Consider the following 13,605-nt stretch of genomic DNA (forward strand, 5'->3'; position numbering starts at 1 on the left):
AAACACAGTACACGAGTCCTTGACCGAAAGAGGCGTGACGTGAGCTTCCCAGAGGAGTTGCAGAAATGATAGGGGCTTCCCCACTTGTTTACTGTGAGGACCATGAAGCACAAACAACATTTTCCTAAACCTGCTGGCCTCAAACTTTTGAAATCCTCAGCAGTTCTTTGAACGAGGCACAGTGCTCATTAAATCAAACTTTTAACATTTCGAATGGCGTTAACACATTTATCACCAATGTAGCTTGCCTGTATATTCATATGACCTTTTTTTACCATAGTGTCTAATGGTTTCACACTGTCAACTGCTCTTTCATTCAGATTGACAGTCAGCAGGTGTTACATGCATGTCTATATTTATCATGGTGGTTTAAATGCTATCTCTGATCTTGAACAGATGGAGTAACATTACCACAATGTAGTTTTCCACTCCTAGAGAGAGATGTATTTCAAAAGATCATGAAATGTTACTTTCCTGTGAAATTAAGGTCATATTGTCAAACTGTGCTCTCATAATGTTACATATGAGAGATTGGACATCGGGACTGTGGGTTTGTGGCAAGTCTCAAATGTCCTTCCTAAAAATTAAAATCAGATCAAGAGTTTTTTATCAGTTTCTTAATCGTTCAAATCAGTTACTTGGACTGATCTGATTTATTTTTACATTTGTAAGAATTGCTAAGAAACGTTCAAAATAGATTTAATTTAATTTTAAGATTTAAATTTTTACAGAAATAAATGTTTAGTGAATCAGAAATATTCCTAGGTCACTGGTGAGATGTAAGTACATTTGTGACATGCTGAGGATTCCTCTGTTCAGAAGGTCAGATGTTTTTGCTTCAATTGAAGCACAAGATGCTCTTTGGATCATTCTCAAATCATGCCGGAGAACATGAGCGTCGGGTCTTGACAGACGTTTGAAGTTCATGTCATCTCGGGTGCCTCTCTTATTCAATCTCATTTAATTCAATGGTCAAAGTCTGCTGAGAAATTAAGATTCATGATGCACTCAAATCGTTATGCTGATAATATCATTAGTATAGAGTTCAAAAGTTTGGGGGTCAGTAAGATGTTTCTCTTTTTAAGTGAATTTGAATGAAATGTTGTATGACCATAATATTATTGCTGTTATAGTAAAGCTGCATTTTCAGCATCCTCACTCCAGTCTTCAGTGTCACATGACCCTTCAGAAATCATTAATATGATGATTTGCTGCTCAAGAAACATTCTGATTATTATCAATGTTGAAAAAAAAAAAAGAATAGAAATATAAAAAAAAAAATTTTTTTTGAAATGGACATTTTTGGTAACAATGTAAATTTAATTCCCTTCCATAATTTACCAAGGATGGAAATGTGCTTTATTTTTAAGAAATGTATACCAATGGCACTCTGGTTTGTTTAGGTTTGCCTTTTTTAGAACATTTCCTGCAGTTGGTACTTGGGCATGGAGAGGTCAATGCTACAGGAAAACAGGAAACACTGAGACAACGACACGCTCAATTAACAGGAAGTGTACGGCCGTGAGCAGGAACCTTATTCGTGATCCGTGTGAGTTTTCATTACGTCTCTCTCTTCCCTTTCCCTATCCATCTTTCATCGCTCGGTTATTCTTGGATTGATGAACAGATTAAACTGACTTAATTAATCTGTTGTCATATCCCAGAAAGGACTTCAGAAATTTGTGGCATAATTTTCAATGACTGCGACAATGCAGAGCTTCAGAGATTTTTATCTTGCTTGACGTGCAAAGATTGGTTTTGGACTTGCCAAATCTGAACTCTGATCAGAGCAAGTTTGAGCCTGCCCACTCGCACTGATCTAGAATCAGCCCAGCTCATGATGTCTGCTAAACTGATCTCAGGTCATAACACCAGGCTACCTGCTGCACAATATACCTGCAGTTTTTGCCACACCTAAACATTGTTCAAACAGCATGAGTGTGCTGTAGGCTACTGAACAAGACCTAACAGTCAACTGTATCGGATATAGCCTAGAAGAAATGCAAAATAATATTCTCTCACTCTTTTTAACATTAGTAAGCGGTTTTATGCTATTGTGTGAAGCACAGTAAAAACTGCTCACAAATGGTGACCTTTGACCTTCAACAGAGTGTTTTGAATAGCCCTGCCAACCTCCATTCTCTTCAACAAGACAAACCGCTTCCCACGGCGAGGTAAGAAAGCACAATGAAATATTACTTCACCTTACCCAGCAGGGGAGATATGTGCTATCTATCTCATGTTTTGCTCCTCTTAATATTTTTTATATTTCATTTAACATGCATGGCAGTGCATTGGAAGCCCATGGCAATAAACAGCCTATAATTTTCTTTTCAGACTGTACTGTGAAACAGTAAAATATTTTATATCATGTTTCACCTAAATTATTATGTTGATAATATAATTTGTTCTCTACTGTTTAAAATTTTGTGAAACAGGAAAATTATTAAGCACAAAACAATTCATGATAAATGCTGTTTCTTGAATTGTTTCATGAGGACCAAAAGTTGTTGTTATATAATATATATATATATATATATATATATATATATATATATATATATATATATATATATATATATATATATATATATATATATAGCCTATATAAATACAAAATTATGTTAAAATGCTAAACAAAAACCTTATAAGAAAAAGCACATCGACTAGGCTACAGCATATTAGTTAATATTTGTTTTTTCATGTTCATAATATTTGTATGAGCGGTATTATTGCCAAAAATGATGTTACACATTGGCATGTTTCACTGCATTATCACAAATACAACGACGCCATGAGCACAACGTCACAATAATTTGGCTATGCTAACAAAATCTTACAATTTTCTTTTATATAGGCATATTTATATTTATTTGAGTAAAAGGGGAAGATGTAAATTTTCCAGGGTAAATATATATGTTGGCCACTTCTATAGTCTATATTAGCCTAATAGATTATTAGGCCTACTGTTTACCCAAAATCTGAATTTTAGTTCGCAGACCAGATTCCCAAGACCGGAAGGTTTTTTTGAAAGCAATGCAAAACCGCATATTTTTAAAAGCAAACAACCATTCTGTAATTGGACTTTTGAATCAAAACCTCAGCCCTATTATATTAATATGCCTATCAAAAGGGCTACAATAATAGTGCAATCAGGCTATTTTTCATAATAGCCTACAACACATTTGAATAATAAGCCAGTTGGATGCTAATGACTGAATATAATAGCCTAGTGGTGACCCAGCGTTTCTGTTCTCCCAGCCACTCTTCCATGGGAGTGCAGGATATGTCAGTTCATCGCAAGTGTTTGGTTATGTTTCCTCTGATCTGTCTGCGCTTATATCTTCACTTTGACATTTGGAGCATGTGTGTCAGTGTGTGTGTCAGTGTATGACTGAGGCGGCGGCGGCGCGCGGAGCTGCCATCCCTGAAACATCGGGGCTAGGCGAAGTGACACAGCAATTCCCACGATGTCTTTTTAATTCACAAGTCTCTTCTGTGAGGAATCGTCTAGTTCAACTGCTGTAATCATGACATCAGTTTGGAAGAGACTCCAGCGCGCTGGGAAAAGAGCGTCGAAGTTTCAGTTTGCCGCGTCCTTTCAAGAACTCACCGTAGAGTGCACTAAGAAGTGGTAAGAAATGCGATCTTTCTTTTCATTGTCATGTGTTGTTGTTATAAATGCATAATTAATACAGTATGACGTGTTTAACGTTTCTTTTCAAGTCTGACGTAGCTGCAGTGACACCAGTTGAGCGATATACGCGACGCTATAAAATTAGACCGCAACGCTCCCATTATAAACAACGAAGCTCGTGCGCTTGCAGTGTAGGCATGGTGTAGTTTACTGAGTGGTATGGGTAGTTAAAGTTCAAGAATGAACCCTATCAGAGGGCTTGTTTACTCTGCCAAGCACTTTTTTGTAGTAGTAGTACTGAGTATTGTTATGAGTCACCTACAGTAACCTACCTTCCATTACTTCCGTTTTACTTTCAGTTCTCCGGTTCCACTTGAAGCGCATCTTCAAGGACAGTCATTCGCAGCTTCATTATGCACTTTTGATGTGATGTTTTTGCAGATGGGAGGGTCCTGCAAATGTTGATAAATGAAGCTCTGAGCACTTACCATAGCCATGTATATTTCCATACAATCATGATATAGTCTTTCACACTATGTGTATTTCACTATTTTAAAAATTATCTTTCTCAAATTTGATAACTTTTGTTTAAATTGAAGCTCTTCACACTCATCTGCATAAGGCACAACTGCATGAAGTTGATTTAAACCGTTTTAAAGGTTTTTCCTTTACTATCCTGTCCAATTTGTTTATTTGTGTCTAAAACTATTTTCAAGCATAGAAATATATGATTTTAGTTCATAAGATTTTTGAGATTTAGTATAAACTCAAAGATAAAGATAAAGTCAAGTGACTTTTGACTGGCAGTGTGACAAGTCCAAAATGACCTTGCATGTGACACTTAGGTCTATGTCTCATTATTGTGATAGTGTCCTTTATTTGTTAAATGCATGAGATTATTTCAGATTCTCTCCGAACAAGCAACATAATTTAATATGCATTAGCATCGTGACAGTGGATTATTTGGTAATCGATATTCCATTAAAATAATGATTGTTGAAGGATAATCATATTTATAAACAGTATTGATGTGATCCTCCAACACAGACAGGAAACTGTAATTTTTATTTAGTTAGAGGCAGTAAGGAAATAAATCATATTATTATTATCATTAACATTATTAATTATTTGTCATATAATGCTCTTGTTCTCTGCAACAGATAACTTCCCAAAAGCAACCAGTTTCCAGGTCTTGCTTTATACTCAAACATGTGCAAGTCCAATGATGTGGCTAGCTTAGAAGAATTTGTAGTATGTGGAATGACTGGATTTGAATGATTAGATATGTCAATGTTTTTTTTGATGGAACAATATGCATAGAGCCATAGAAAGCATAAAGGGATATTGTATAATACGGTGTAGACATGCCTTTATTGTTGGTAGAAGCAAGTTCACTTTGAGACTCTCTGCATGTTGTCTTTTTTGACAGTTGAGACATATTTTATACATTACCGCTCAAATGTTTTGGTTTGGTAAGATTTTGTTTTTGAACTCTGCTCACCAATGCTGCATTTATTGAATCAGAAATATATATATATATATATATATATATATATATATATATATATATATATATATATATATATATATATATTGTGAAATAATATTGCAATTTAAAATACCTGTTTTCTATTTGAATATATTTTAAATGTAATTTATTCCTGTGACGCAAAGCTGAATTTTCAGCGTCATAACTCCAGTCTTCAGTGTCACTAAAATATGCTGATTTGCTTCTCAAGATGCATTTCTTATTATTATTAGTGTTGAAAATAGTTGTGCTGCTTAATATTGTTGTGGAAACCGTGATACTTCTTTCAGGATCATTAGAAAGTTTAAAAGAACTGCAATTATGTGGAATAGAAGACTTTACTGTCACTTTTTTCTGTCACTCCATTCCATGGTGAATAAAAGTAGTTTCTTTAATATAAAATAAAAACCTACTAACATTAATGATAGTGTATTTTATGGAACATTGAGTAATATTAGCATATTTAGGGGGAGACCTGGGATGAAAGTAACACCATTTGTTTGAGCACCGGTAACTCTGTGGTTGTTTGTGCTATATCTCTCAAAATTTGGTAAATGGTAGCCACATTTGTCAGCTATATATAACTAACAAAACAATTTCCATGTGTGTTTGTGTGTGTGCTGTATTCCTGTCACTTAACAGTTCGCTCACTATGTTGCCATCCAGCTATTTTATGTGAATTTTGGGAAATCGCATTAAAAAAAACGCTGGATGGAAATGCAGAGATGTATACATTCTAAAAAAAACAACGTATGTGCTCAATTGAGGCAAATTATGCTTTTATCTGATAAGAAAACGTGCATAAACTATGATGGAAACATATTCTACATAAATTCCTCAATGCACAACAAAAAACTCGCGTGATTTTGTCTTAACAGGGGATGTGATTGATAACTGGAATCATCATAAGCGGTTGGTTGTAACATTTTAATGAACTGTTACAACTATCCCCACCCCTAACCATAACCTGTATATAACTTCTTACCTGTATTAGGATGGGTTTGAAGTTAGCATGAATCCAAAGCATCAAATTAAACTAGAGAAAAGCTACTTTAGATGCAAGTTATCTACAATGCAGTGATTACTAGGCAAAAAATTATCTTGATCAAATTTGAAAAATCTGTTCTGTTTTTTGTTCATAAATTTATACAATGTTGCTCACAGTAACATGCTACTTCTCATGCGAGCTCAAAGAAGTTATGCGAGTGTCTAATGTGGATGGCATCACCATATCTCTTTTCTAACTGGTCAAACTGACAGTGTTACAACTTACAACACTCCCCGGTCTCCCCCATTCATCAAAATGTAGGAGATTGGATAGATTTGACTAGATGCTGTGCTGATGTCATCTGACTTCTGTGGCCATTGACGGTGTGTCTTGTGTAGTCACATGACTTAGTGACTCCATGACTGACCTCAGAACAGCTGTTTGATTCTATCATCAGTTAAATGACTCGCCTATGAATGTTAAATGTGGTCCGTGTTACAAGACTGTCTACAACTGAAACAGTCTCTGTAAGTTGATCTTAGTGTTATTTTTACATAACATTAAAAAAAGAAAATGTGTCACAGTTATGCACTTAAGTTTAATACCTTAATGCACCATCTAATACCTGAGGTGTAAATAGTGGGCATTAAACTTGATTCCCTTCTTATGCAGTGTATAAAGGTAGCACACGGTGCTTCAGCAGCTTTATATTAATTCTTGTGCCATTTCCCTGTCTATTTCTGTTAACCCCATGACTGTCACCACGCCGCTTGGCCTCTTGCATCCATTCACACAGCTGTTGCTGACACTGACCTGCAATACGAGACCCAGAGGCCCATGATTCTCTCTCTCCGCCTTTCCTTTCCTTTATTATGACTTCAAAAACCACGTTAACATGCGTAGACACTAGACATAGTCTACTGTCCATCGTTTGGTTTTCATCAGTTTGAGGAAATTATTTTATAAAAGCACGTTATATCCCTTTTATTTGTCTGATCAGCACTTTTCCAGGTGTGCTATTGAGTGATAGATGTTACAGGTGGGTTGCATGGGATGCCTAGAAACGGTTCTTTAAAGGAACACGCCGACTTTTTGGGACTTTAGCTTATTCACCGTATCCCCCAGAGTTAGATAAGTCCATTCATACCCTTTTCATCTCCGTGCGTGCCGTAACTCTGTCTGACGCACCCACCGCTAGCCTAGCACTAAGACGGGAGATAAACGGCTCCAGCTAGCATACTGCTTACTGTGATTTGTATAGTCACAGTGTGTACAAATAACAAGGTCACATGAGACACAGCAATCTTCTAACTGTATACATATGGGAACTATATTCTCAGAAGATGAAGCACTGCTACTTGGGCGAGTGATTAGCACAACACTCTGAGTGAACTCTCTGCTCCTCACTCAGAAGTGCTTCGCCTTCTGAGGATATAGTTCCCATATGTATACGGTTAAAAGATGGCTGTCTCATGTGACCTTGCTATTTGTACACGCTGTGACTATACAAATCACAACATGTAAATAGGAAAATGTTGGCGTTATTTTGTCACTTATTGGGAGCAGTATGCTAGCTGGAGCCGTTTACCTCCAGTCTTTGTGCTAAGCTAGGCTAGCGGTGGGTGCGTCCGACAGAGTTACGGCACGCACAGAGATGAAAAGGGTATGTATGGACTTATCTAACTCTGGGGGATACGGTGAATAAGCTAAAGTCCCAAAAAGTCGGCGTGTTCCTTTAAGGAAAATCACGTAGCTTATATCCCAAGATTAAAGGAACGGCCTGAATTATATGAGATTTGCATAACTGTATAGTCATTTGCATGTAAATAGTGTATGGTTGTTGGTCATAGCTTGTACTTTGCATTAATAATGCAACAAAATCAACATTGTTTCACTTTTGTCATATGTTCAAAACTAGTACTCAAGCATTGCTTTTGAGAAATCGATTAAAGGTAATTTGGCAACAAACAAAAAAACAGAAAAAGTGGTAAAAAATGAGACACTGGAACCAAAAACACTTCCATGAGGAAATGGCGTGGAAGTTAAACAGCTAATCTAAAAATGTTAGTGTAAAGAGAGACCACACCCTCCATTCAGAGAGAAAGAGAGAGAGAGATAAGTTTGTCAAACGCACTGGGGTAAAGTAGAGCAAGTCTCAGGTTATACTTCCCACAATCACGCTTAAAGGAAACCCACCTCACACCTCAGTCACTGTCGCTTACAATTCACTTGCACTTCTCTTTTGAAAACATCACATTTTTTATTATTAATATAAGTCAATATATTTATTGTTATTACTATTTTATTTTTGCCTAATGTCCATTTATAATGTTAGTTGTACGTTTTTTTTGTTGCATCAAAATGTATGCAAATCAGGAATTATGCAAAAATATTGTTAATCTCTGATTTTAATCATACAGAATAGGTATTGTTGGCATTTAAATGTGGGCGGCCAAGTATTCATCTGTCTGATGTCAGAAAGTTGTGAAAGAATAGAATGAAGCATTGTTTCAATAAATGGTCTATTTGAACTGGGGAGAAAGTTTTGAGATGAAAATTACAGTATGTTTTCTTAGTACAATGAACTTCAAGATATGACCCTTCTCATTTATTTGTTTAGTTATATGCTGTACTATTTTGGATTGGCCATATTTTGAAGGGTTAGTTAGTTCACCCAAAAAGGAAAAAAATTGTCATAAATATATTGAATGAGTGTCCACTATGGTTGCGGACACCACTACAAATGGCTGTCCCCTCAAATAGTGCCCTATTTAAGGCTATAATTCCTGACATATACACACAATGGACATCAGACAAGAATGAACCTCATTGAACAATGAAGCTCAAACGTAACACGAGAATGAACCTCATTGGTTCTTGCAGAAGCTCAAACGTAACACGAGAATGAACCTCATTGGTTATAAACTGCTAAATTTGTTTGGATTAGTTTTATAATCTTTTTATGAACTCTTTGAAGCGTCAAAGTGGTAGCGGTAGTGGAGAGACCGAAATCTTTCAGATTTCATTAAAATATCTTTATATGTGTTCTGAAGACCAACAAAAGTCTTACGGGTTTGTAACAACACGAGTGTGACTAATTAATGACAGAATTGACATTTTTGGGTGAACTATCCCTTTAAAATGAGTCATGTGGTGGATGTTGGCCTGTCTTGTTGGCCTATCATCCCATGATTGGTCTTTCAGTTACTTTTTAAAATATGTTTCTGTCATTACTCACTCAAATGTTAGCCTGTTAGAACAGGAATAAGTGTGTTTTACTTGGTCTTGAAGAAGCTGCAGCATTCCCTGCAATGAAGCTGGCTAATGCTCTCCTGTATGTGGGTCAGATGAGTAACCTAATAACCAAACTGAGTGAGTGCACATGATGGTAGTCCCCTTCTACATGCTTAACCTCCATAAAGCAATACCCACTTAAGGGCTGAAAATCCTAATTATATTTTCACAGTTTTATGTGTCATTTCAAATTTCAGTTCTTTGTGAAGTGCAATATAGCCTTCAAGCAATGTTACATGCTCACTAATCAAGCTAAATGATGTACTTTCAGTTGTGTTTCTGCACTGTACTTGTGTTATATTGTGTGTTGTTTGTTCTTCACAGGCAGCCAGATAAACTGCGAGTGGTTTGGACCAGGCGAAACAGACGCATCTGCACCAAGGTAAGAGGATGTGGGTTTTTACAGTAACTGTTTCCACATTTATAACTTTCAAGTACTATATAAAGATATGACTGAGGTTATTTGACGATTATTCATCTACAAGACACATTTATCCAAAGTGAAACAAATAAGACTGTAATATATTAATCAAAGGTAGTGCTAACAAACCAATTTAAATAGCAAATGTTTTACTAGCTATTTGAATAGTAAAGACAGAGCACTACTATAAGTGCAGAACTGCACATAATAGTTATTCAATCATGTTTGAGGTTGTTTAAATATAATTTTGCTATTAAAGTCAGGATGTGTTCTTTAAATTGAATCTTTATGAAATTTAAAGAAGAGGAATATAACTTAGTATTTGTGTCACTAGTAACCGCATTGGAAATACTGATAAGTGTTTGCACAGTAGAAGGAAATACTCCCTCCTAGCACACACAAAACAATTGGTGGCAATGGGATGTCATTATACTTTCGACACAAATAGTTCTGCTCGTTTCGCAAATACAGTGGAATGATTGCATTGAATTCTAATCCTTGCATACATCATGATTTTGTTCATGAAAGAACATGCATAAACATTGTCCATGCAGTTTGCATGTTAAGACTTTGTTTTTTCACTGTGTAAACATATGTTTGGGGATCACCAGCTGTGTTTATAGCAGTATTCTCATTGTGATCATCAGCTTCATGGCTGGCAACCGGGGATCAAGAACCCATACAGGGGGACTGTGGTTTGGCAGGCTCCCGAGAGCGTGGACATCACAGTCACTCTCTTTAAGGTACAGCAAGTTTAATTTTTTTTTTAATAATTACACCACCAATCAAAAGTTTGGGGCCAGTTAGAGTTTTATTTTTTAAAGAAATTAATACTTTTATTCAGCAGGGACATATACAATTTAAAACTGACAGTAAAGACTTTTACATTGTTACAGAAAAAAGCCTATTTCAAATAAATGCTGTTCTTTTGAATCAGAGAATCCTGAAATAAGTCTCAAAGTTTATACAAAAATTTGAAGCTGCACGACTGTTTTCAACATTGATAATAATAGTATGTTTCTTGAGCGTCAAATCAGCATATTAGAATGATTTCTGAAGGATCATGTGACACTGAAGACTGGCATAATGATGCTCTCACAGAAATAAATGACATTTTAAAATATATTAAACACCAGTAAGCGGTTAATTTAAATATAAGTGTTCTCAATATTACTGTTTTTACTGTACAATATTACATTTACTGTGGTTTTACTGATCAAATAAGTGTAGCCTTGGTAAGCATACAAGAGTTCTTTCAAAAACATTAAAAAAATCTTACCAACCCTGAACTTTTGAATGGTAATGTATATGACAGGAAATAGTACGGAGCCCCTAAAGGGACATGGTGATGGAAAGGAATATGAGATGGGAGGAAAACTTATATGTCATTTTATTTTGCATTCTCTCGCAAATGTTTTGTTTTCCCCCGAGAAACTTTGAATCCGCTCGCTAAATGTTTGCAAATGTTTTTGCGCGCGAACACAAGGTTTCCTGGGGGAATGCAAAACTTTTGCGAGAAAATGCAAATACATTTAATTTTTTTTACTCCCATGTCATATTTTTTTCCATTTTTTCCGTCCCTTTAGGCCAGGGCTCTGTAAAATGAAGGTAATGTGTGATACTTCTTAAATATACAAAATAATACACTTTTTTTAGAATTTTTTTTGTCATTGTTATATAAATATTATTCAGATTCATGTCTTTTGTCCATTATTGAAATTTGAAAACATGAGGTGAAATAATGAAACCAACGTCAGCAATTTTCACTTTTCCTTTAGGATCCAAATGCGGATGAATTTGAGGACAAAGACTGGACATTTATCATAGAGAATGTGAGTATGTCTAATTTGTAATCTCACCCTGTTTATTAAAGGTACTGCTAGCAATTTTAGCATTTCTGTTTTGACTCTTTTTGTGCTGTTTAACAAGCTTAGGTTGTCACATTTATGTGTGTTGCGTTTTTGCAACATTTTGTCCTATCAAGAGACGGCCTCGATTTGGCAGTACACTGTTCTCTTTTTAAGCAGTCTAACCCCATCTCATCCCAACATCCACAGGAATCGAAGGGCCACAGAAAAGTTTTAGCATCAGTGGATGTGAACATGAAGAAGTATGCGAGTGCTACCCCGGCTCAGTTTGACCTGGTGCTTACATTAAAGCCTCTGTCTGTGAAAGTGCTGGATGCCAAGCTTAAACTCACCCTGTCCTGTATCTTCCTGAAGGAGGGCAAAGCTACGTGAGTTCAGATGTTTTCTTTGTTCCAGAGTTTCTCATCCTAGATCTGTGTAATGATGCAGAAACATCAGTCCAAGCACACAAATTTCATTTACTTTAGTCTGTTTTAGAAAGCCAGCTTCTCGAATAAGAAAAAATGTAGGACGGGAAATTATTTTGTCCATCGGGAATTGATAAGATGGTTGTGGTTTGCTATTGGTCGACAGGCTGCAAGTCACTTCTGAGGGAATTTGGAGTTTCTGCACATGAGCGCCCTCTGGCTTTAAGATGGAGCAACATTTATTGCTGTTCACAGAGCTGTGCTTCACTGACAAGCTGCACATAAAAAATAGCAGCCTTTGCCAAATCACATGCTGTTTAATTTCGATTAATCGTGCAGCCCAACGTCACTGCATAGTAAACAATATCAATGCCTACTCGCTATTGCACATGAGTTTGTAAAGAAAAACATTAGCACTATAAAATCATCATTTACAGACAAAGCGTTATGAAACAACCATTTACTTACAGTTTGTGATGCAGCTGCTGTCAGATCCTATACTGCTGACTGCTTCATCTTTCAACAAAAGTTTATTTGCAAACTCTCCATTCGTTGACAAAACAAAATGCTCAGAACAAACATATAATCCTCAGACGCGATCTGGGACGCAATAAAAATAAACCATCCCCTTGTTTCTTATGCTGGATCCTTCTGAAGTGTGTACAGAGTTGCAAACAAGCTGTTTTACAGGACGCGTCAAAGCTAACGCTTTTTTCACTCTTCTATTTGTCCTGTTGTCGACAAATTGATACAAAGATCTCTTATCAAAATATCAAGGCAAATTTGATTTCTCATGTCATGACCACTTTAATTAAAGTTTACCAGGGCACATGAGTAAAAAATGATCATCTGTGCGGATAAATAATTTATAATGAATACTGATTCTATACTAATTTTTGTCAATTATGATTTCATGGTGACTTTAAGTCAGTGGTTATCAACCAGGGGGCCTCAAGATGACTTTAAAACTAAACAAAACACACATTAAAATAAGATAAAACTACTAAAAATCAAGATTTTTCTTATTTTATTCACACTCTTAACAACTAGGGTTCCCACCTCAGTCTTAAAAAAAACTGGATATATGAGAAAGCCCAAGTATAAAGGTGTGATTTCAAGAATGTTTAAATATTGTTGTGGACAATGGGGGCTTTGGAGTAAAAAAGGTTGAGAAATACTGCTTTAAGTTTTAGTGCTGTATTCTGTATTTCAGTGATGAAGACATGCAAAGTTTGGCGAGTCTGATGAGTTTGAAGCAGTCTGACATTGGAAACCTGGAGGACTTCAATGACAGTGATGAAGAGGAGGACAAAAGACTGAGTGCAGCAGTGAAAATGGCCACTGCAATAATAGGTAATACTGACATAAACACCCAGTCTTGTGTTCACATACTAATGCAACTTTAAGCTAAAACCAGACGTTTGGAAACAAGTTTAGAAACAGGCATTTCCTGTTCTGAAAA

At 36.0% G+C, this 13,605-nt stretch overlaps 1 protein-coding gene across 4 annotated transcripts in view; it reads left to right on the forward strand.

Moving 5' to 3' along the window:
* Nucleotides 1-3,263: 3,263 nt before the first annotated feature.
* ehbp1l1a (EH domain binding protein 1-like 1a) overlaps nucleotides 3,264-13,605 on the forward strand; it is a 40,498-nt gene continuing 30,156 nt past the window's right edge. For 3 of the 4 annotated variants that reach the window (XM_079604724.1, XM_079604721.1, XM_079604722.1), the window contains exons 1-6: nucleotides 3,264-3,634; nucleotides 9,772-9,829; nucleotides 10,516-10,611; nucleotides 11,647-11,700; nucleotides 11,926-12,104; nucleotides 13,357-13,496. In XM_079604724.1, coding sequence (XP_079460850.1) covers nucleotides 3,531-3,634; nucleotides 9,772-9,829; nucleotides 10,516-10,611; nucleotides 11,647-11,700; nucleotides 11,926-12,104; nucleotides 13,357-13,496 — 631 coding nt within the window. In that variant the 5' untranslated portion in view covers nucleotides 3,264-3,530. The remainder of the gene's footprint in view (nucleotides 3,635-9,771; nucleotides 9,830-10,515; nucleotides 10,612-11,646; nucleotides 11,701-11,925; nucleotides 12,105-13,356; nucleotides 13,497-13,605) is intronic. The other variant, XM_079604723.1, reaches the window with a different exon arrangement.

The sequence above is a fragment of the Phoxinus phoxinus genome (genome assembly GCF_949152265.1).
Source record: "Phoxinus phoxinus genome assembly, chromosome: 2".
Classification (NCBI taxonomy): domain Eukaryota; kingdom Metazoa; phylum Chordata; class Actinopteri; order Cypriniformes; family Leuciscidae; genus Phoxinus; species Phoxinus phoxinus.